Below are 25,598 nucleotides of genomic sequence, written 5' to 3'. Positions count from 1 at the left end.
CTTGTCTCTATTCACGATGAATCATACATGAAGTATCCCGAACGTTCTGGCCTCCGGGTCAAAGTTTGCAAAATGGCAGCTCTTTTTGCTCTCACCCGTGGAAGATGTTTCACACCCTTTCTGGTATTTATTTATGTTTTTTTACATTATTTTGTTCTCATTTAAATCTCAAATCATAGTTATAATCTCGTATATAATCATAGATATAGTTAGTCTCTAATCAAGGTTGCACATATGAAATTTTTTTTAGGAATACTGATTTTCTCTATTTAGGCAAAAAAGACGTATGGTTGTTCCCCAATCTTGCGCTGTTTGAGGTGGGTAAGCTGCATGCACGGTTTACATTATGTTTAATTGCATTATTAGACTTCAAAGGTGCATCCCTCTGAGAATTTGCCTGAAAACTTGTGTGGACTCACTGATGTGGACTGTGGCACTGTACGTGGTACAACAACTGCCTATAACAGGCAAAACGACGTTTTGAATAAAGGGCCTTAGTCAGGTCATTTAGTATGAGAGTTACACACTAACTCTCTTAAGGGCAAAATGCTGACAAATGTTTTGTATATTTTAGGCAGTTGTTAGACCACATTTGATGCAAAGTTGTTAGAAGATATGTTGCATGATGTTCCTTGGTTATATTTTAGATTATATGACCATGATGAGTGCTTTAGCTTTGTCTCCTCCCTAGACTAGTCTTTGTGCGTTCCACTTTATTTGCATTCAATTGTCATGCACTCATGCTGAAAAATGGGGGCTGCATTTGCATCCTGTCTCCCATGGGATCATTTATTAATTGATGGTATGGTTTTTACAGCTCTCACTCTGATGATAAATATATTCAGCGCAGTATTGTGCCAACCTATCACTTTCAACCAAGCTTACCACGGTTACCCATACCTAAACTAGAAGACTCTTGCCGTCGCTACCTTGATGCACAGAAAGTTATATTAAGCCCAGAAGAATATGAAAATACCAAAAGACTTGTAGAGAATTTTAAGCAGAATGAAGGACCAGGTATATATTAACTGATTGTTGATAGAACATGAGGTGTGGTCTGATATTTCACAGTATAAATCGAACAAGCTAGGTCAATAATCAGTTTATTATTTGGCGAAACTGCATGAGGCATCCAGGATACTGGTCCAGATACAGAATTTACAAACCACAGTCTGGATATGGGTTTTTACATACCGCTTGTCAGCCAATCAGAATAGAGGTTTTTGAAAATCAGTATCATAAAATAACTTATTATCTACATCATCACCAGTCATGGTGCTGAGAGAGGGGGGGGGGAATTGGGAGTATTCCCCCCCAATTTTGTTGTTGGACTCCCAGTTTTCCCTTGAATCTTTTCATGTTATGTACCAATTATTTTATAGTTTTATGTAATGTTTGCTTCACTTATAATAAGATCTTGCCCCCCCTGAAACATTTCTTTGACATCTAATTGCTCCATTCATTTTAACCGGATGCCACCACTGTTATCATTACTAATAGCTTTATCATCATTACTGTGCTTAAACAGCTGACACCATGTTTTGTTCATTGATCAATCATCTGTATAAGTAACCATTTTAATGTCTGTCAAGTAACAAAGGTGTATCTTACTAGAACTACAAAAGGAACTTATCTTCAAAGATAAACAGAACAAACACACTAGTTACATCTCAGGTAAACATGAATAAGCAAATAAATTAAATATAATTATGTTAAATTACACAGAGAACACAAAAAAATTCATTAACTTGAATAATTGATCATTGAATTTATCCTTTAGAGCCCTGGACTGACATGTATCTTAAAGATCGAAGATCTGTTATGTTAAATCATAATCCATTTATGACTTTCAAACAAGATTCAAATACTGACAACAACCATCAGGTAGTAATTAACAGTGAATTAATCAGGCTACAGAACTCTTAGAATATATATTTAATACATCTGATAATACAATGACACAATTTATTTATTTTAGTTGGTAAGAGCAACAAACTTCATAATTTCCTCCATGAAATTCAAGAATTCTTTAGACGAAGAAATTTTAGATCCTGAAATATTTCACTTGAATCCAAAGAAGAGTGATACTGATTGGTTCAAAAGAGTAATACGGTATTGATTGGCATTTTTTATACCACCACACATATATCTTACTTCCTAAGCATCTTATTTATAATAAGATTAGATGACAGGGGTGAATCAAATTCTTCAAGATGTACTTGAAATAATTATATAGCATATTCTAAAAGAATTGTATTTAGGTCATGACTTGCAAGCCTCTGACCCTTGTGTTAATTAATTCATATTTTGACATGGTACTATTTTTCCAGATTTGTACCATCAAGCCTGTCATGGTATGGTGCTTACTTGGTGAAGGCATTTCCTTTAGATATGAGTCAATATACTCGTATGTTTGCGTCAACTCGGATACCTCAATCTGGCAGAGATAAACTTATTACATATGCAGACAGCAGACATATTCTAGTTATTCATAATGGAAATTATTACACCCTTGATGTCATTGATGAAGCAGGTCAGTTGTACAGTACAATACAATATCACTTCCTAGATCATTGATAGTAATGCGATAAGTTTGTAAGTAAAACTCATGAATGAGCAATCAGTTTAGTAAGTGAGACTCGTGAATAAAAGCCAATAACAGAAAAGGGCGATTTAAAATAAAGCAGAACATAATCGGAAGATTAACGTTTTTCCATCACCCACAGGAACCATACGCCCGGCTTCAGAAATCTTAAAGAATCTTCAAGCTATCGTGTTGGATGAGACGGGAGACTCTCAATATCCTGTGGCAGTTCTAACTTCTGAAGATCGAGACTCCTGGACATCAACACGTCAAGAACTAGAAACTTTGATGAGCAACACAGAACCTCTGAAGATGATTGATAGTGCTTTATTTGTTCTCTGTCTTGATCAAGATGAGCCAGAGACACCTGGAGAGGTCACAAAAGTTTTCCTTCATGGTGATGGAAAAAACAGGTAGAAAAGAAGAAAACGTCATTGGTTTAAACTTCAATCGTATCATAATTGCTCGTAGACGCGTGTCTACTTTACTATGGTTTATGTCTGACGGCTCTGGTATTAACGGTTAATAAAGCGAATGTGTTACAGCCTGGCTTTTTGGTGGAGATCGAGAAAGTATTGGTACAGATATGCACGTAAAAAATTAATATTTGGACACGCTGAATTGATTAAGGTGGAAATGGAGATATCTGAGTAGTTAGAGTGTCATTCGTTATGAACCGTTTTCTAATTTTTTAGATGGTTTGATAAATCAATTCAACTGATAGTCTGTCGTAATGGTTTGTCAGGCGTACACTTCGAACATGCCTGGGGTGATGGTGTTGCTGTGTTGAGATATTTCAACGAAATACATAAAGATTCCATTGATAATCCAGCTTGTTCTAGTTCACAGCTTGCGTCACTTGACTTGTCTGCTTCCACATTCAGAAAACTGGAGTTCACTCTTCCCTCTGGTTTTGAAAGTAAGATAAAAGCAGCGAAGGAAAACTTTGATGAACGCGTAAATAGTTTGGATATGGAGACTTTACAGTTGTCCACGTTTGGTAGAGAATATCTGAAGAGAAAGAAGATCAGTCCAGATGCTGTCATGCAGTTGGCATTTCAGGTGAGAAATAATATTTATAATATGTGTGCAGTGGCGTAGCCATGCAGCCTGACAATTTAGTAATTGTAATTGTAATTGTAATTGTAAAAATTGTAAAATACATGGGCAGCTCGAAAACTGAATTGCGTATTTACAAGCTAATTTAAAATGAAAACACATGACAGACACTACAAACAATCTATATATAACTATTTGAAAATCTATATTTAAAAGTTCCCATTAGTCTTGCTATGCTAATATTTTGGTGTTCATTGACTGTGAAAACAATTAATTTCTAACGAAATGAATAATGATAATAACATAAAATTTGCCTAGCATGACTAAATCGTCAGGCTGGCTACTGTAATACTGTATGTATGTGTGACCAATATCAGTACTACAGTACGAGTATAAAACGTTTTATATGTACCATCATATCCTGCACGTGTCCTGTAATGACCTGCAATAGTAGCGAGTATCCTGCGATATCTTGCACTTTTATCAAGTATCCTGCTATACCTTGTAAGTGGAGCAAGTGTCCAACAATACCCTGCAGATGTAGCAAGTTATCCCCTAAACCGTGCAAGCATATTGGTAACATTGTGTTTATCGTGAGTGTTACTGATTACTGTTGATGAGGTTTATTTCCTGAAAATATCTTTTCAGATGGGTTATTACCGTCAACATGGCAAGTTTGTTGGAACCTACGAGTCTTGTAGTACAGCGGCTTTCAAACATGGTCGTACCGAGACTGTGCGACCAGCGTCATTAGCCACTGTGGCCTGCAGTCAGGCGTTTGAAACAACCCACAAAGCAGGTGTGGATGAAATGAACAATTTAATCCAAAAAGTGTCAGATTATCACAATCAATTGATTAAAGAGGCAGCGATGGGTGAGTTCACTCTTGTTATTATCTCATGGGACGAAACTGACACCATTATAGCTACAGGCTGTATATAAAATCAGATATTGAAATCAGATATTAATGAAGATGGCATAATTACACACCTCGTGTGGCAGCTATTCGAATAACAAGGAATAAAATGTATTTTCAAATCCCAGAAGCATAACTCTCTGCACTGGCATGGAAATGCTATTTACCGTGCCTGCTTCTGGAAATCTTAGTATTTAATACACCCTATAGATAACGTCACGTAAATAACATGAAATGACGTAATTCTCACTTGTTCTTTGATCTGTTTTAGGTCAAGGTTTTGATCGTCATTTCTTCGGTCTTCGTCATCTTGCCGAGTCCTCAGGAAAGGTACCTAAAATCTTTCAAGATCCCTCGTACACCCGTCTTAACCATATTATTCTATCCACAAGTACCCTCTCGAGTCCTAGTGTATTGATGGGAGGTTTTGCGCCCGTGGTACCTGATGGACTAGGTATTGGGTATAGTATCTCTGATCATGAGCTTGGTTGTAATGTTTTAAGTTACGGTCTGCCGACGGACGTTGGAGGATTCCTCAAATGTGTAGAATCTAGTCTCGAAGATTTATATGAAGTGATGGATGGGCGAAATTTTAAAAATAAATCTGGTTGATGACCCCACACTACATATTGCGTATCCACGAGGGCAGATCTGTAGAAATATTGACCTTAAGTTTCAACTCTCTCTTAACAGTATTGTATCCCTACTCTATCTGTTAAAATTTTGTTAAGCTGGAAGCCTGGGATCCAGTGAAGATATAATATAGACCAGCGCAAATCAGAGCAGCTAAAAACCTGTGATAATGGTTTACTATAATAAGACTAAATAACTGCAAGATATTTGTACTGATTAACGCGACTCAAATTGAGCAAGATCGTATTATTTGGGGCCGGTTTTTCGAAACTAGTTTAGTACAAACAGTGAGATTTCCCGAGTATTAGTGATGTTTATACATTCAACAGAAAACAAAACTAGGATATTTGAACGAAAACTATAACAACCATAACGGAACGCTATATTTATTTAACGAGGTTTTATTTCTGAAACTGTTGGTCTAATTTGATCTTATACATCTCCTGTGTCAAGCAGCCCCCTGTATGTCATATTGCACGGTTCAAAAGCTATTGGTCATTATTTTTATGCCACCAAATATTTTAGACGGGAAAGACAATGAATGTTTTTTATTAGGAATGTATTCATAATTGTCCCCAATCTGTTACTGACTGATCAGATGTTTGAAACGTAATTGCGACGCCTGCTTCGAAAATGACCGTCGTGAGGCTTTTAGGGTGGACTTCGGACGCATTTGGAAACCATTAACGTGAATTATTCGAGAACACCAAGTTAGTTTAGATTAAAAAGCAAAAACTTATCATTATTCACAGTTTGATAATAAATGAAAGTTCAAGATAAGATTTAATCCATTTGTCTGTGGCTAATGATGGTATTACGCCCATAAGAAACAACAACAACGCCCAAACAATTGACATTCACGAAGACGGAAGATGGAAGACCTGTCTTCAAAAATTAATCAGTTGTTTTTCAATCGTGTTTTGAAGAATATGCAAGGCTTTATTCAACAAATAGTCAAATTGTTTCAAACCTAAGGACAAATCTTCTCTAAGAAATGTGTATTTGATCTTCCATAATAAAATATTGTTTATGTGTAACTTCCATGAAACTAGATGATCGTAAATAGCGAGGATTTCTAGGATAAACGTGCATTTAAATATGCCAACAATTGCAAAGTTTCTAAGCAAAGTAATATAGCGGCTTTGCAAACCAAAGCACTAGATAGTATACTATCTATACATTGGTCTTACGGCACCTTATAGAATTCTATTTTAACTGAACTATGTTCACAATGTTACGAGGGTCAGGAGAGTTAGTATTAAAAGAGAAAAATAAGAGGTGTTTTAGTAGGCTTTCTTCATATCCATTTTCATCTTCTATTCACCACAAAAAAATCAATTAGCGATAGATCACGATTAGATTAATCAATGAGACTAAAACAACCCATGTCTCATAACATCCCATGTACGCGTGAGACTATCTGGCGAACACCTGAATGCAGGATATCAGAAAGCACCATCCTTTTAGCCCGTGTTCTCGTAATTGATTTTTATTCATATTTCATGTAAATTCCTGTCATCACCTTGCAGTATCTGCGTGACAGACTCAAGGGGGCTTTAGGGTGTCATCATTATTCATATCTCAACTTCCTTTGGAAGCCTACGAGAAATAACGCTGTACATCTATAAAATCGCGTTTTTTCACGCGATCATTATGAAACTGCTGTCAAAATAATGCCTCAGATTTACGTAAATTACTGAACTGATCTAATCGTGAGTGTAGGCAGTAGTCTGGACTCTGTAGTGTTTAAGTGTCGTCAATCTCATTTGCTCGGAATCTGCTTGGAAAAATGACACTCAAAGCATTCACACGCATTGTTTCCGTCTTAACATCATTTATTTTTATTTTGTTGTCTTTGATAAGGAAAAATTAGTAGAGGAAATATGTAGTTGTTAAGTGAATTTTTATTAAAATTCCATCTGATAATAGTGATCTGTGCTTTGGATCACGATTTTTAGTATAGATATGCCAACTGTTAGGTGTGGTTGAAGGCAAAAACACTTCTTTGTTAATTAAGTGATAATTTATTCCCTTGAACCGTAATGGTGTGATATAGCGGAGTCTGGAGTGGTATTGGTTAAACTATAACATTTTTAACTATTCACTGTTTTGAAGATCAAAACGCCAAACTCTTGAAACTTAGCTCCAAAACGCCTGCCATTTACCTTTGGTAAAGTGTTTTTTATCCAGCAGTATTGCGGCTGCTTTTGCCCCAAGGCATTGAACTTACTTGAATATAATTATTGCATCACCGCTATTTACGTTTTTCTTTGTTGTTATGTTGTATACAAATGGGAATGGATTACTCGTCTTAGCTTTTTTGCGTCACTTGAGAAACAGGATTTATGGCTAATCCAAACGACACCCCACTCCATTGACATATAGAATTTTAGATATTTTAGTTCAATCAGTCAATCTATTTCTGATAGTCATTTGTCTTGTGTGATTCAGCGAGATGAGTTCATGGGTTTTTATCTCAGACTATAAGTTCTTGTTGCTCTATATGGTCACTAGTACCAGAATAAGTTAAAAGATGAATGTTTATAGTAAGGTTTTTCGGTGTAAACGGTGAAGACAATTTTAACTGACCGTCCCAGCCCTTCCGTTTTAGTATTTCCCTCTATGGATATCAAGTTTACATTCCGGCAATAGTCCAAGACGATCACAGTATCACATTACATGCGTTGGATTTCATTGCATTTCTGCGCTCTCCAAATGCACAAGGCAATTTTGAGACCTTCATATAGCCCGTTAGATCTTTGGATTTCTCATAAGAGCGGCAAGAGATAGCGTCTGGTGAATTCTGCTGTGGATTATTTGGGGAATTCAAGTAACCGACACTTATCAAATATCCCAAGACATCACCCGTATCTCCGTATTTGGCCGTGCGCAAATTTCATATCCGACAAGAATTCGTGCGCAAAGGCAGCCAAGTACAGCAGAAAAAGATTCCTAAAACTTGGAACTCTATCAAGGCTAAGAGAAGGGCTCTACGCTGAGGGTTTATAGAAAGAGATTGGAATTACATAAATTTGCGCTCATTTGAGGTATGATTAAAAATTAAGGTATATTTGAGAAAGGGTTCTGTTTGTTTTTATATAACCTCTATGTAAAGTCATTTGCGCGATCAGTTCGGAGATTACATTGCATGTTTATGATATCATGGCTAGGAATGGTTCTCTTTAGAATGCGCGAATGTAAGTCATCTTTTTTTTCCTTACAGACATTTTACTCCATATCGTCAGTGAACAGATCGCTGTTATCAGGAGTATTGTGATTTCATACATAGTGTGTGTTCTGTACTTCATTGTATACCCATATCTTGCTGAGAAATATGCCATATACCTTGTGGGTTGTCTTTGCTTTGCTGTGCCTCCCAGGTATGATTTGTGTTTTTGTTTTGCTCTAACATATACTAGATGTATACATCATGTTGTAAAGTGCATGCGTATTTTGACAGCTTCGGCTGCGAGACAAACGACGTCGCGTCTTATGGCTTAGAGTTACGAAGTTACAAACAGTCAGACTTCGCAAAATAATCTCACTTCCCAATATGCGGACAGCTTACGCAAATTTCCATGCTTGGACCATGTCCCTGGGTGAAGTTCTTCAAACACTATTCATTTTTTTAGTGGATCGAGCAAGCCTCAGATACCAGATAGTTTTTGTTATCAATGCCAAAATCAGAAATCACTGTGGTCTATAAAATACCATTCCCTGCCTCCCTCTTGCCTGAGCGATTTCTGGATCGTCTATTAGATTTAAGGGACTTGCAATTCTTTTTCAACTTTGAAAAGTTTCATTTTCAATGTGTTCAAAAGAACAAATTCTTTTTTTAAGGCTCGCTTTCGACCAATATTTATCAAAGAATATTAATGGTTTGAAAATATCAATTTCACACAAGAAACGAGTTTTTGTGATTAACTTTAATCATAGATGGACTTAATGTTAAAAATCCGTAAGATAAAGTAAGCAAGAAATTGATTGAAAAGCTCATTTTTGAATAAAACAATTTTGATCAAAATAAGTTATCGCGCGCCGTGCAATCAAACGTGGCCTGGAAATCGATACTGCAGTATGACAATTTAATATAGTTTTCGGTCACTTAATGCTTCAAACATTGGGCTTCGGTACATTTTATCTGATTTAACGAGAATGAGAGTGCACGGGCCCATGCTTTTGAAAAATACTAAAATACGCGGTATTGTTCTTATTCTTCGGTTAATATATGGTCACAATTCATTATTCAAAAATCCTGGGTACATTTGACGAAATATATGCAAATTACCTGCTTTATGCCATGACGGTTTTTAAAATAGGCGTGAGGATTTAATATTTTCTTATCAAAAAAATCTTAATTTTTGTTGCGGTATTTAAGATTCGTATCAATCAAGCACGAAGTGTAAAGTGTTTCGCTTATTTCCTTAAAGTTTTTATATTGCTTGGATTGTATTGTTTCATTTAACTCGTATCTTTGAATCACCTCAAGTGTAAGGTCGTGATAGACGCTTTAACTCAAACGAGATGTTTTATCATTTGTCCGTGTGGCTGTATTACGTTCGCGCACTCATTTCAATAATTTTGTGAGACGTTCAAGTTCAGCTTCGCGCAATCATTTTAAATATGCGCGAGAATATTTCAGCGCAGCAGCGTTCAATGAAACCTAGCGTGGAGTTGCCCAATGTGTCCTTCTTGCATTATACGCAACCAAATAGAAATAACTCAGTGGACGAGTTTATACATTTTTTGTATTTTAATATTATACAACTGACGCTTGTAGTAGGAGATGACTGCATTTTAATGCAAGGCAAATAACCTTCACCGTATCAGTCGCATGTAAAACAAACATTGCAATGCAGTGACTGCAAGGTCTATTCAAACATCGTCTAGCTTAGAAAAACACACACACAGAACCCTGAGGCAATATATCACATCATAAATGGCACAATCTCATGTCTGTTTACCTTTTAGAAATTCTTCGTCTGAGGTAAATCGCTAAAATTTGTCGACTATTTATTGCTAAAATCGACTATTTATTATAGAAAAATCAAATTGTAATGCAATGCTTTGATAAGCTGTTCTGCGATAAGAAATGAGATTATGAATGCCAAATGACAGGAGGGCCAGATTTTGTGTGTCAATGGGAATATAGTTTGTCGTAGATCCGTAAGCAAACAGGTGTGTTTGTTTGAGGTTACCGCAAGTAAGGCCACCCTTGGGCCTCATTGGCCACTGCTTGTATCTACTGAGTCGCAAGGAAACATAGGATTACAACTATTACACCTTTGGCAGGATACATCGCTAAGCCGAACCTCTGTTTTCTTTATTCATGCCCACAATCAAACCTAGGCCTAGAGTATAAACCTGTATGAAGTTTGTTTTCCGTTGTGTAGGAGCTTCTTACTTACTTCAAACTCACAAGTGCATCTTTCATGAATCAAATAAACTGGGTTAAATGATTACTATTTTTTTTTCGTATTCAATATTCATCGAGCTAACTAGCTTGGTCCCATAAAACCAAACAAGTCTTCTCAATATTTCACAAACCTAGTAGAGAGGTATAGTAATTAGTAGAGAGGTACAGTAATTAGTAAAAAGATTGTAAAATTCGCTCATCCATATTAAGTGATTCAGTGATTGATAATTTTGGCCGCAGAAACTCGAGACTCAATCATGGCGGATATTTCACTCGGATATTTTCATTCCAGTTCTTCAATATGCGGTTCGTTTACTATCATTACGACCCAGGAAAGCTCGTGAAGACATGTCGTGATTTCTTAACAGGAATCTCATTAATTTTAGCGATGTGTTTGACTATTTGCATGAAATATCGTACGGAATTGAGAAAAACAGTATTAAATATTATCGTCCAGCGATCACACGATTGAACTTGTGCTTTGCGTTTTTTTAAAATATTCTCAAATATTATTTAAAAAGAGAAAAAGGCAAATTAAGCTGATCATGTCCCACAGTTTTATAATTCGCTTCGCAACACGATTTTTTCGTTTGACTGTAATTAAATTAAACTCATTTTGTGAATGATTCCGGTTGGCGATGGTTGGCACAGAGATTCATTGTCTGACTCAGTTCATCATTTAGAAGAAAAAAATATTAACCGAACTGCACTTTGCGTTTTATTTATCCACGGCAAACTTGCCTTAATTATATATTAGGGGTTTGTACACTAAAACTTTCCAGTTTTCACGCTGATTTCATCAGTGCCAGCTCTGTAAAATGTAGATCTACCATTCTATCTGGTATCTTAAGGCGTATGCGTTTTATGTAAATCAACTCGCTATATTCAAGTTTAATTCGCTATATTCAAGTTCTACGCCCCAATTCGTCAGTCAACGAAGCTTTGTTGAGTTCTCATTAATTTATCATCGTTCGTCGCAGTAGAGAATTGTTCACGTCATGCATTTAAAATTTTAATTCAAGGTCAAAGCGCAGCAAATGGTAATCAGTAATAGTTACTTGTCAATTCGCGCCAAACATGCAGACATGTAATTTTAAACTCGCCTCTGGCTTGTAACGTTAACTGCAAAACAGCGTGGAGAGTTTCTTGAGAGGTCATGGATCGAGTATTTGAAGTATAACTTCGAAATATTCAATCCGACAATCCAAGTCGATTTCATTTAGTCGTTCGTCGTCGCGTTTTGACTTTTTAATAAATTCTGTGAGTGCGATAAAATATACAATGAAGTGCAGAAATGGTGAGCCACAAATGTCACTAACAATATAAACAGCTGCGATATAGATTTGTTTACCTACTGTTTGCTTGCTGTTTCTTGAGACTAATCAGGTGATCGATATACGATCTAACAAAACACATGGTCAACGATGAAATTTAAATTAACTCCATGTCCTATTGTTATTAGGTAAGCTTGGATATAGCTTCAAAATATCTCTAAATTACACTGTGATAACAGCGAGCATCGTTGTGTATTTTTATAAAAATACTTAGAAGTTCTCGAAATGCGTGTTCAATCGTGTTCGCTGACATTTCAGACGTTTTTTGCACTATTTTTATCCCGCCATATCGCGTGTAGAAATTGCCGATTTTATCGTTAACTCCTGTCGTAAAAAACCCAATTTGTGATCACGTTTCACATTTGACGTAACCATAACATAACACACTCGACAACAAAATTATCAATATCGAACAGAATCTTTTGAAATTTGAACTAACGAATGTAACTTAACTAGTATATCAGATGTGAAACAGAAAAGCTTGTCACGTTCTCTCGTAACTGAGAGAAAAACATTTCCACACACAAACTAGGCCAAACATGACTGACAGGAACTGTGTTTTTTTCCACTTGCGTGGTTCCTTAGATTAACTGTATTTAGGTCTCCTTATAAGGATAGTAATATCATTAAGAAAATTTCAGCGCTTACTTTGAAATGAAGTTGTTGAAAGAAACCGCGACAATTGTTGGAATAAACTCCCCCAAACACGCTTTACGTGTTAGTAAAGTGCTCAATTAATTTCCTTAAATTTCATCAAATTTGATTAAATGTAACACTTAGTTTTCATGTAAAGTTTGATTCAGATCGATTCTCTTTTTTTTATAAATACAGTACATATAATTCACATTTTTCTTCCAAAAAAGAAGAGCTTAGAGTTGGTAGTTATGATTTAAGACCAGGTAGCTTGGTTTAGTTAGTCTCTTCCTGTACCACAAGGATGAACGTGTGTCCTGAAAGAACTATTTTTATAGAACTGGAGTCATACAGTAATCTAAAATTTTAATTGTTTAGGTTCAATATTAAGTCAAAATGTTCCAACGGATATCGACAGTTGTATAGGAAATGCCTGCTACCCTTCCACAGGTGATCTTCTAGTAGGTCGGGGAGATCGTCTTTATGCTAGTTCGACTTGTGGTTCTCGAGGCAGGGTCGAGAGGTTTTGTGTCATTTCTGAATTAAAAGAAAGAGATAATTGTTTCTGGTGTGATTCTCGACCAACATCTGGAGATACATACTCACATGCGCCCAGGTTCATGGAAATTTTATTCAATGAAGAAGCGAAAAAGTCCTGGTGGCAGTCTGAGAACGGAAAAGAAAATGTCTACCTTCAGGTATGTACCTTTCAGGAATTCCGATTTGTGAGCCTTACATTAGAGAAAGTTCTTTCTTAATCAAAGAAAAGATTTCAGGTAAAACACTGAAAATCAAATTTCTCTGTTATCCACACTTGAATACCCGCAATCCAGATTCCGTGGACCCTTAGTGTCATTTATATTATATTCAAAAAAATGTTCAAATATTTAGCTCGACTTTGGCGCTCAATTTCATGTCACACATATTGTTATGAAATGGAAGTCATTTCGTCCAGCTGCGATGTTGATAGAGAAATCTTTTGACTACCAAAGATCTTGGAATGTATCACGTTATTATGCAAAGAATTGTGCAGCTAGTTTTCCTGGTGTACCTGTGGTTCCACAGCCTGACATTACGTCACCATATTGTTCTTCAGATTATTCTGATATTGAACCATCCAGTGGAGGAGAGGTGAGTACAGCGTCTAGTGTATCTCACGAACTTCATGGTGTGCAACTTGCAACATTCCAGTTGATAATGAATAAAACCAATAACAAACTTTTTGAAAGAAACTTTATCAAGGGGATCAACCCCTTGAAGTGGTCTCCAAGATAGTCTTCTTGATTCCAAATGTTTATTAGTTTAAGGTCTTTATTAATAATACTTTAATAAATTAGAGAGTGGTACTCAGTTAGAACATATGTTCTCTACATGGTTATCAAATGGTCATGGTTTGTGATACTACATTTTGTAGTTGATTGATTGATTGACACCTTTATTTAAACAAGGTAGTCCCATCAGTAGTAAAAACTACTGCTATCAACTGGAGCCTACGATATATATACTAAAGAATAAAACTATTTCCCCTTATTATGATATACAACATGCAATAAGCGAAAATAGTTTTATATTTCAAGTAGTTTTATTCTTTTGTATTGTCTTTTCATGAGCGCTTCTATATTTCATATATTTTTAATATTTGCTGTTCAGTGAAGGGTTTGAGGATTCTTATCTAACGGCATTTTGTCTTATCAAGACTTTGACGTGAAGATTTAACATGTATTTAGGTCGTGTACAAAGCGTTGAAAGGTGACGAAGATGCGTCTGATGTGAAAATTCAAAACTTACTTCGAATGACTAACATTCGTATCAACTTCACAAAATTGAACACCTTGGGGGATGATATCATTGATAACAGGTGAATTTCTTTCTCTTACATGTACGATTCCCTTTATTAGTCAAATTCTTGTATTTTCTTTTATCGTTTCATCAAATCATTTTAATAAACAGCTGCCTAAAATACACAAGAAAACTTCCCGACGTTTCGACACGATAACAAACTAAATAAAGCCCGCTGGGGTTGCAGATTGACCAAACGAAGGCTTAGGTCGAAACATCGAGAAGTTTTTCGTATATTTCAGGCAGTTAGTCATGATTCTCTCTGGCTATTTTTGGTCGACTTTAAATGTCGATCATATGTGGTACTTGGAAGGAAACTTATGTTTGTTATTATCTGTTTCATTAACAGTTTGGAAACAAACAGAAACTATTATTACGCGGTGAATTGGATAAGTATTCGTGGCAGTTGTTCGTGTTATGGTCACGCAAAGCAATGTCTACCTGGTCCCAATGAATACAATAACAAACCCGGCATGGTGAGTGTTAATGTATAGCTTTATATTATTAGAACCAAAGTATCTTTCGGTATTAATTGGTCAAAATTGGTGGCAGATTTTACAGCAGTAAACACAAAGGGTATTTTTAAACGATCTCCCTTTTTTTTTCTTTCGAACCATTGATTTACGAGGAGCCGTATCATGCATGGGGAACACAGCTCATAAGTTTTAATAAGTTATAATCAGCACAACCACAAGTTTACTTTCGTTAATTTATATTTCGCGCTACACACTATGTCATCAATCCAACTTCATTCTACTAGCCAGTCAACTCATTATATATTCTTCAACTATAATGCACTATTGTGCATTGTTTGTAGTGTCGACGTTTCTGTTTGGCAACCCTAACCTCCCCTCGTGTATAATATATATAATTAATTATATCACGTTTATAAGAGTATACTACCCTATCTTATGCCTGTACTTTAAAGAAACTCAATTCCTTTGAACAACGCGTTTGTTATATATGTTACATCCATACTTGGGAGTGATGATAATGATGCATGGTGGTGCTGGTGGTTATAATGATGATGGTGGTGCTGGTGGTTATAATGATGATGGTGGTGCTGGTGGTTATAATGGTGATGATGGTGCTGGTGGTTATAATAGTGATGATGGTGCTGGTGGTTATAATGGTGGTGCTGGTGGTTATAATGGTGGTGATTACTAATGATCACTTCTTCTCATCAGGTTCACAGAATCTGCAACTGCACGCACAACACGAAAGGCGTGAATTGTGAAGAATGTAAAGATCTATACAATGATCTTGCTTGGGAACCTGCGGTGCAAGGCAAACCTTTTGAATGTAAAAGTATGTTTACTTCTTTTTACTATACAAATTAACCGAAACTTCGAAGAGTGAGAATATGATTTATGTACGCTTCTCTTTTCCCAAGAATCTAAATTATTTCTTCTTTTTCTCTGCGGCATTTTATTTCTCTCCTTCTGTTTCATTTTCTCACCATGCGCGATCTTCCATTTCAGAATGTGAATGTCACGGACACGCAGACAAGTGTACATTTAATCCAGCAGTTTTTGAAGCGTCAGGTGGAGTCAGTGGTGGTGTTTGCACAGATTGTAAACATAACACAATCGGTGTTAAATGTGAGAAATGTAAACCTTTACATTATAAAGATCCAAACCTCCCAATTAGTGATCCAAATATCTGCAAACGTAAGTTTAAGTCGTTTTTTTCTTAATTTCAAATTTTAAGAAAGATAAACGTCGAACTAGTTATAGTTTGTAAGAGCGGATTGAAATGAATAAGGGCTATCAGAGTTCATGAGAGGGTAGGTAATATACGAGATGATTAGAGTTCAAGTGTGCAAAATGATTTGAATATGTTAAAATTTAAAGCGAGTTCATGTAGAATGGAAAGTTAGTGTCACTATATGTGAAAATTAACTCTTTCATTAGTTACGATTTAAAAGGCTGTTAATTCTTGTTGTTTAGCGTGTGATTGTGATCCAGTGGGTGCAGTAGGTCGTGGAGAATGTGAAATGGAGGAAGATCCAAGTCGTAATCGCCGCGCTGGTCAGTGTATCTGTAAAGAAAATGTTGGTGGTGAGAGATGTGATCGCTGTAAGAGTGGATATTTCAATCTACAACAAGATAATCAACTCGGCTGTGAACGTAAGTCAATATTGTTAAAGATTAGTAATTGTGTTGATAGTGAGATGATGTTTATGGTTCTTCTATGTGGAGAGGTGATGATAATTATGTGATAATCTTCTATGTAATAATAACGATGGTGAGGTGATGATGCTTTTTTAATGTGAGGTAATAATGGTAATGCTGCTGAATGTTATGTTTTATGGTAGAAAATGATAATAATAGAAAACGTTCAACAGGATTAGAAAAACAATAGATTTTATTTTAAGGCGCACCTGTTTTTATGTATTAAACTAATACTGTTTTTGTGGCGGTTATAGTACTCATGTTGAGGTGATGATTTTTAGGGGGTTTTAGTGGTAATGACGGTAGGGTTTTAATTGTAGTGGTTTATTGTGAGGTGATTTTGATGGATTTTATGGTAGGATATTGTTTAATTTTGTTCGTGTGTGGTGATGATGTGTTTATAGTGGGCAGGTGATGATGCTTTTATGATGAGATAGTTATGGTGTTCAAAGTGTTAGTGTCCACGGTTATTATATGACGATATTCCTGTGAAATATTGACAATTTTATCTATCTATAGCTTGTGGGTGTAACTCGGATGGATCAGTTCATGAAAGCTGTGACGCGCTTACCGGAAAATGTCGGTGCCATAGATTTGTGGAGGGAGAGAAATGTGACAAATGTTTTGTAAGTATGAATGACTATCATCCCAATTTTATTTATTTTAACCTCACTTTGCAAAGAGCAACCAAGAATTATTTGCAATTCATAGACCCAACTCTATTAATCTTTTAATATTTAATAGCACACATGCACTTCACTGAGCTTTTCATTTCATTCAGGATGGTTATTGGAATCTTAAATCTGGTGACGGATGTGATCCTTGTGACTGTGATCCAGGCGGAGCTTATGACAATTTTTGTGATGTTGTGACTGGACAGTGTCGGTGCAGGCCTGGGATTGAGGGACAAAAATGTGATCGTGTCATTCCTGGTTTCTACTATGCACTTTCTGATAATCTGAAGTATGAAGGTGAAGACGCGCGAGGCATTGGAGTGAGTATTATGTCAATGAGAAATATTCTCCCCGCAGTAATACTCTTTAACTATGATGCAGGGAATCGATCTGTGTTCATATCCTGATCCTGTTGGAAAAAGTAATAGGAAACATTTAGCTAAAATTCATTTAAACAAAGTTTTTTTAACCGACCGTGAGCCTAAATTAATAAAACTTTCTACCAGGAAACATCAGTGAACCTCCTTGAGCGACCTCAAGGTACCGATGTAGTGTGGACAGATGTTGGAAGTCTCAATATCTCCGAGGGAAATGGAGTGGAGTTCGTTGTTACAAATGTTCCTCACACCGGGAATTATAAAATACTGATGCGATTCCATCCTCAGGTGAAATTTATAGTCTATTATGGTCGTTCATAATTCTCCATGATCACTATTATTATAATAAGCATCAATACTGTCATAATAAACATCATCATCAATACTGTAACTGTCATGATAGGCATCATCATAAATTCTGTCATCATAAACATCATCAATACCATCATAAAAACATTGACATTATCGTCAATGATCGTAATCATCATTACCTGTTCTTTGTTCCAAAGACGTTTTCTTCCTGGGAAGAAGTTAAATTGACAGTTTCTCGGGCGGATGGTCAGAGAACGATCAATGGTGCTTGTGGAAATACTTTATCATCAAATGGTTATTCAGTAATTACCACGGTCCAACTTTATGAACAATATAAGTTGCTGGACGAAATGGTTTGTTTGGAGAAGGATGTGCATTATTACGTTCGTCTTGATTTCAACAAACGTCAAGGTCGCGATAACCACGCTAATTTAGACTCCGTAAGTAATGTTGGTTGTTGCATTCATGTTTCACACAAAATATGGGAATGTTATTTAACAAACAAACCGCTAACGACTTTCACCGTGCTGTGTTTAATCAGTTAAAAACATATTCCTGTAACTTTTAAAATCTTGTCTTGCAATATCATAATATCAATTGAAGTTTCCTCCAGGAATTTGACACGAACAAAAATCCACAGTGAAATATGCCTACAAAAGATGGTTGTTTAGAGCACAGAAACTTCTTTTCAAACCTAATTTTTCTTTTTCTAGCTTGTCCTAATTCCTGATATGAATTCAGTGAGTATATTCCAAGGTGATAGAGGTCGCTCAAGACTAAATGACTTCACAAGGTTTAGATGCGATAGAATAAGTCTTCGTGCAAAAGTTCCAAGACCAGAAGTACACAGCGTTTGCAAGAAATTGCATTTCTCTGGGTCGGCTGTAATTTATGATGGGGCGATACGTAAGTTCAGACTGTACTTTATAGTGTAGATCTATGAACGAGAATGCAATTAAGAACTGATATTATCTAGTTACATTATTTCAGTCCTTACATTGTTTTCTTTTGTGGTCAAATAATGATGAACATTCGATCCAATGTTTCTGAAGAATGATATCCAACAAAATCTAATAATTTGTCTACTGCAGCTTTGGCATTTCTCTATTCTAACTTTAACATTCCAGGAGTTCACTTCGGCAGTCCACTAAATGTTATCATTTTTTAAATTTTGCTGACACTGCGATGCGTTAGCGACTCAGTATTCGGGCTAAACCGAATCTGTTTTGACATTACAGCGCCAGAAATCTTCCTCATTTAGTTTCCTTCCACGTTTTCTCCACTAAATTCCCATCTAGTTGTCCTTACCTGATTGTCCACACCCACAGTTGTTCACCCTCACCTCACCTCACCTCACCTCACCTCACCTCACCTCACCTCACCTCACCTCACCTCACCTCACCTCACCTCACCTCACCTCACCTCACCTCACATCATCTCGCCTCGTTCTTGTTTTCTAACCCTCCCATCTAATCCTCCTTAATCCTTGTTTAACACCATATTCTCCTCTCTCCTAGCTTGTGACTGTAATCAGATTGGTACGATACGAAATGCCAGCGGTATTTACACGTGTAACGATGCCGCTGGTCAGTGTCCTTGTAAACCGAATGTGATTGGTCGAAGATGCCTAAAATGTGCTCCCGGAACATATAACTTTGGTCCAAATGGTTGTTCACGTAAGTGAAATATGTTGACTTCATTGATTTTTTAAATCTTTTTATAAAATATTTCCATTTCTTTCAGCATGCAACTGTGATCTACGAGGATCAGATGATAACCTGTGTGATGTCGTAACAGGACAATGTAAATGTAATGGTCTTGGCACTGGCAGACAGTGTAACGAGTGTCCTGTGGGACAGTGGGGATTTCCCAGATGTCGTCCATGTGAATGTAATGGTCATGCTTCACGATGTGATTCTGTGACAGGAGTTTGTATTGATTGTCTCCACAATACTGCTGGTGATAATTGTGAACTGTGCAAAGCTGGTTACTTTGGTGACGCCACCAAAGGTAAATTTCAGACTCAAATTTATTCCCTCATCCACAGGATCGCGATGTCGTATACAGTATGATTCCTACCCTGGCGAGCATGTATCTCCCAGATTTTGAAATAGTGAATCAATAAAATGTGGCATTAGCACTCGTTCTTACCCAGAGTCCCTACCTCATGTCGATCGAACGATCCCTGGACCGCCTATCCAGGCTAACAATCCTCGTATTTCTTGAATTCCGAAACGTAACGAGCGTAAATGCATGTTTCTTGTGAATTATTTTCTTCAGGAACATCAACGGACTGTCAGCAATGTCAATGTCCGGGGGGAAGCAGTGAGAACCAGTTCAGCCCAACGTGTAGAGTAGATACCAGTACCACGCCACCAACATTTATTTGTGATCAATGTCCAGTAAGTATTTGTGTTGATTATAAATTTGCTGGCGTATATATTTTTTGTATATTAAGAGCACTATTAGCACAATATACTGCACAATATACCATAAAAACGTTTGTCTATTTTCAGCCTGGTTACGAGGGGAAGCAGTGCGAAGAATGTAGCGATGGTTACTATGGGAACCCATTAATTCCAGGAGGAAAATGCCAGAAATGTAATTGTAGTGGCAATGTCGACTTTACTGAAGCCGGGGGGTGCGACAAGAAAACTGGGATATGTCTACGCTGTCTACATAATACCGCTGGGTATTTTTGTGATGTGTGCAAACCTGGTTTCTTTGGTAATGCCAAGAATCAAACTTGTCAACGTAAGTACATTATTATACTTTCTTGCGGACTTTCTAATGTCATATTAAATTGCTCACAAAAATTTTCTGTTTTCTTAGCGTGCATTTGTAACGAAATAGGAACAAACTCGGGTCCAGGTGCAGGCCCTTGTAATGCTTCAACAGGCCAATGTCCCTGCAAGCCTAATGTCGTGGGCTTGTCGTGTGATAGATGCGCGCCAGGGCACTGGAATCTAGCGAGTGGCGACGGATGTGAGTCATGTGACTGTTGTGCTTTTGGTTCGACGAAGAGCCAGTGTGACCAGGTGATATATGCTTTTACGTTAAGATTCTGTTATGGGATATTTTAGGACTGATAAAGATACTCAGCAGAGATATAGTTAGTTTAGTTAAGGTTTCTTTCTAAAGTAGAATTGGATTAATAAGTGATAATATTCACTGAACCTCTGCAAAGAACAGTTTAGAACTGATAGAATTTGTCCAGTATAAAGTTAGATTCCTCGTGTAGTAACACCAGAACAATTAGGAATAATATTTTTAGTGGACCTCAGGAGAAATTGTTTAGAATTGACATTATATTAAATGATCGTCCTTTTTACGAATAGTCATCAGGTGTGTGCGAATGTCGTCGGGATTTCGGTGGTGAAAAATGTTGTGATTGTGAAGAAGGCTTCTGGGGCGTACCTCCTGGACAGTGTAGACGTGAGTAGTTCATGCTTGCACTGCTTATTATTGAAGAGTCTGTTTGCAATTGGTTGCTGGCAGTTCACTGTTCCGCACTTAATTAGATAAATGCCTATTAAATGTTCAAGAGAATTGCCCGAAGTTGGGTATAAACCAGACATAATCTTTTTTATATTTGATATTTGTCAAACGTAAATAAATTTGTTTCATGTCGTATTTTTACACGTAAATCACTACAAAGACTGGATGCGCAGATTTTACTCTCAATCCTAGACCTGATGCTGTTTTTATTACGAATGATCTCGTGATATGCGGATTTATTAATTTTGTTTTGTTTTCCAATAGCATGCGATTGCAACCCTAGTGGCTCAGTGCACACTCAGTGCAACAAAGAGACAGGAGAATGTGTTTGTAAAGACGGTGTTACTGGAAAGAAGTGTAACAAATGTAAACCAGAAACTACCCAAGAATTCCCAGAATGCGAGGCTTGTCATGAATGTTACTACAGCTGGGATAAAATAATCACCGAGCTGGAGAAAATAGCCTCCAGGCTGAAAGGAGCCACTGGAGGTAAATTTAAGTTAAATTTTAATATTATTTAGGTGTAGAATAAGATCGGTACATATAAACAATCAACACTGGTCTGGTATCTTCGTCCGGCTTTGCGTAAGACGAAGCTGTAATATGATAATGAATAATGAAGATGATAACTACCTGAAGATCTCCTCTGACACGGTTTATGCACAGCGGGAAAAGTTTTAAATGAGAGCTTCATTGTTATCTTTACAATTTTTAACCAGGTAACGCAGGAGGGCCCGTTCCTGTGGATTATAAGAAAGATTTAGATGAGTTAGAAGAGCTGGTTCGTCGTATTGAATACATTCTTGATGACAGAACAACATACCCCGAACATTTAGAGGAGATAAAGAACAAGATAAACACATATCGTGCCAAAATCATGGTAATTATGAATAACATTGACCAGGTACACGAACATCTGGGCAACACAAGCACGGATATGAAACATGCGAACAATGAAATTTTAAAACTGCGTAAGATTTACGAACGGCTTCGTGTATTAGTTAAAGGACAGCTTCGAAATCTCACGTTGATCGAGGGGAAAAAACCAGGTGAAGCTCTGAATGACACACAACGGAGCTTGGAAGTTTCCATTCGTGCATTTGATCTTTCAAATGAGGTGAGAAAAATAATCGAAGAATCTGCTAAACAACGAGAAGAAATGGACAATAAAGTTCCTGGTTATAACAAGACACATGAAGAAATTCGTGACAAATTGAAAAAATATGAAGAAGAATTTGTTAGGCTCAATGACATTATTGCCAGGATTAATGAAAAATTATGTGGGGCTAATCAAACAATTTGTGGTGGATGCACTCCGTTTGGGTGTGATAATTGTGGTGGAGATGGGTGTGATGGAGCCATACCACTAGCCACGCAGGCTGTAGATAAAGCAACATTGGCTGAACGTAAACTTTGGGAGAAAGAACGTAAGTCTCGAAATAGGAGAGGCAGGAAGCAATGGTGAAAACAAATAGAATGTGGAGAAGAGAAAAACACTTTATAATTGACTAGTAGAGAGAATAGAAAAAGATAGGAGTTATTTAGTTTAGTTTGTTCTGGCCTCTGGTAGCACTTGATTAATGAAATCTTGGCAGAATTTTTTCTTAAAATTGCATACAACTAAAACTACTTTGTTCAGGTGATGCTAATGCTACTCTGGCTGAGGTCGTTCAAGCACGGATTACTGTTGACAATGCAATGAAGGAAGCCAAGATTGCCCTCGAACTGGCAAAAGCAATTCAAATTCAAGCTTCGAATGACACAGATCACATCACAGTATTGATAGCGGTATGTTTTGAAGCCACTAAACTTACAACAGATATTTTGGAACGGGATCGAAGAGAATTTCTTAACAAATTCAAACATAAGAATGCACAAATAACATGAAGTTATATATGGCTACGCTGATTACAACATTCCTGAGTGGATTTCAGAGGTTGATGAGCAATTCTTGTCTTATAAAACACTTAGGAAAAAGCAAAGAAATTCAAAACCATATTTTACCATGCCAAAGCGAGGATTACATAAAGTAAAATATATTCTACGCTCTTGAAATTTAAAGTTTTTTTCTTGCAGGAAATTTACAAATACTTAAATCGAAGTAGTGACAATGCTCACGAAGTTCGAAGAATTGCCGAATTCGTTCTGGGCAGAAGTTTGACGATCTCTGAAGAAGGAATTAAAGAACTCGGGAGACGCATCAAAGACGCTGTAAACAAGTTGACGGGAATCGATCAAATACTCATCGAAACCGCACGCGAATTATCGACGCTTGAAAATCTAAAACAAGAAGCAATTCAAGCTAAGTATGTACACTACATGCACCCAACATCAAGCAATTTTTTATCAAAATTATTGACAAATTAAAACTTTTCCCTATTAACTATTAACTCATGCATTTTCAACCGTAATTCCATTTGAAACTATATATAGCTATGTATATATAGGGTGGTATTACATTATTACCCGCTGGTAGATAAAATGTGGCCCTACCTAATGACTGCTGCTACTAAAATTCTCGTTTCAAAGTTGTATTGGTATATGAAATAAAGCGATGCAATTTTAAAAGTTCTTATCCTTCCCTAGTTCATCAGCGACGAATGTGGCTGGCATTGCTAAAGAAGTTACAGACTCTCTTGCTAATGTTGTTGTCGTTCAGGATGGCTTAAGAACATCTTTAAAAAAAGCAAAGAGAAAAATCAAAGATGTTGAAATTAGACTCCTCGAGGTGGGAAAAATACAGATAAAAAATACGGCCAAAAGAAATGAGTGAATTCGCCTTTTTTTGCTATCATCATCCACTAATATCTTAGTCCAAGATATATTCATTGTTTTTTTCTTCATTTTGCGAGAAGTATTTAGTAAACAAAAGAACATGGATAATTATACATTCAAACTCTCGTTTTTCGGAAAGCTTGCATAGTTTTAAATACCAAGTAGCCAGCGTTTCTGTGCATTTCGCCAAAATAGTTTACCTTCGATAACACCCGACAATAATCGTGAACTGAATAATCTTATTATATCTTGGTAGGTTGAAACAATCATAAACAAAACTTTGAACAAATCAATAGAATCTGTGCGTCTTACGACGGAGATGAAGAGGCGAATAGGACCGTTGGAAAAGAAATTTGAAGAGAATGAGAAGCTTTTGAAAGTTGCCGAAACGGAAGTTAAAGATGCCGTTAATATTTCCTCTGAATCAAAAACTGTAAGTTTCATGCAGACTGGTATAAGGCCTGATTCAAACGTCGTTCAGGATTATGCTAATCTTGTATTTTGTTTAATATTATATTTTCAAAAATAGCGTATTGTTTCTTTTACCCTATTTTCTTCTTTCTTGTAAAGGATTCCGCAGAGCTTAAAAAACGCTTTGACGACATGAGCAAACGTTACCAAGATAAATTAGATGAACAGAAAAAATTCAGGAATAGAACTGAGAAAGCTCTTGACGCCGCGAAAAAAGTAAAATCATCGCTTATCATGAAGCTTCGTGATTTAGAAAGTACGTTGAAATATTTTTCTTTATCGTTCTATACATAAAATCAGGGGAGTTATAATCAAGGAATGAAAAGTACCATCAATTTTTAATTGCTGTATTGTTTTTTGACCATTTCAGGTTATTTAATACGACGAAAGGAGCTTGAGGATCTTATTGAAAAACTGAAAAAACTTGAGGACCAAGTAGATGAGAAATATTGCGAGATAACTTTGGATACAGCTAATTTCAAAATTTGTATTGATGAAGGGACGAGCACAAAGGTACCCCTGCCTGCTGAAGGATATTGCGAAAGGCTCAAAGAGTATACCAAGACACAGGGCAAATAATGACTAGAAGCTAAATATTGCAGCCTGTTTGTTGTTCAAGAACACAAGCAAATGTTCATACTTGCTTGCTTATATCTGCTACTTTGTTTTTTTGTAAATTAATATAAGGTACTACTCCTAGTCAGATGAAAATATATTTAACACGTTAGCAGATTGTGAAGTGAACACCAGCCCTTTTTTCAACATTAAGACTCGAACACACCAAAACAATTATAAATCTTTAGCTTTGTTTACAAAATTAGGTTACAATTTTTATACTGAACTAGCTGTTTTGTTGGCTTTCAGGACATATTAATTAAATACATATTATAGGTTTATAAATTT

At 36.5% G+C, this 25,598-nt stretch overlaps 2 protein-coding genes across 2 annotated transcripts; both read left to right on the top strand.

Moving 5' to 3' along the window:
• Window positions 1–49: 49 nt before the first annotated feature.
• LOC114521913 (carnitine O-palmitoyltransferase 2, mitochondrial-like) lies at window positions 50–6,646 on the top strand. Its single transcript, XM_028542486.1, has 11 exons — window positions 50–123; window positions 274–317; window positions 818–1,017; window positions 1,615–1,674; window positions 1,781–1,884; window positions 1,979–2,112; window positions 2,331–2,533; window positions 2,727–2,997; window positions 3,280–3,646; window positions 4,292–4,517; window positions 4,831–6,646. Exons 1-11 carry the CDS (start codon window positions 73–75, stop codon window positions 5,169–5,171), a joined length of 2,001 nt encoding a protein of 666 aa, XP_028398287.1. The 5' UTR covers window positions 50–72; the 3' UTR covers window positions 5,172–6,646.
• Window positions 6,647–7,859: 1,213 nt separating this feature from the next.
• LOC114521731 (laminin subunit beta-1-like) lies at window positions 7,860–25,435 on the top strand. The gene is made up of 28 exons (XM_028542254.1): window positions 7,860–8,239; window positions 8,416–8,572; window positions 12,954–13,273; window positions 13,467–13,706; window positions 14,303–14,433; window positions 14,764–14,890; window positions 15,602–15,722; window positions 15,896–16,084; window positions 16,364–16,543; window positions 17,108–17,214; window positions 17,370–17,582; window positions 17,769–17,927; window positions 18,149–18,391; window positions 18,665–18,857; window positions 19,469–19,627; window positions 19,695–19,961; window positions 20,232–20,353; window positions 20,468–20,705; window positions 20,784–20,989; window positions 21,290–21,386; window positions 21,714–21,938; window positions 22,169–22,876; window positions 23,089–23,237; window positions 23,526–23,755; window positions 24,036–24,177; window positions 24,481–24,657; window positions 24,795–24,951; window positions 25,066–25,435. Exons 2-28 carry the CDS (start codon window positions 8,527–8,529, stop codon window positions 25,272–25,274), a joined length of 5,355 nt encoding a protein of 1,784 aa, XP_028398055.1. The 5' UTR covers window positions 7,860–8,239; window positions 8,416–8,526; the 3' UTR covers window positions 25,275–25,435.
• Window positions 25,436–25,598: the final 163 nt, after the last annotated feature.

The sequence above is a fragment of the Dendronephthya gigantea genome, unplaced genomic scaffold, assembly GCF_004324835.1.
Source record: "Dendronephthya gigantea isolate DGI-Jeju-01 unplaced genomic scaffold, DenGig_1.0 000021F, whole genome shotgun sequence".
Lineage (NCBI taxonomy): Eukaryota > Metazoa > Cnidaria > Anthozoa > Malacalcyonacea > Nephtheidae > Dendronephthya > Dendronephthya gigantea.
The sequence above is the reverse complement of the archived record's forward strand: the minus strand, read 5'-3'. Positions and strand labels throughout refer to the sequence as shown.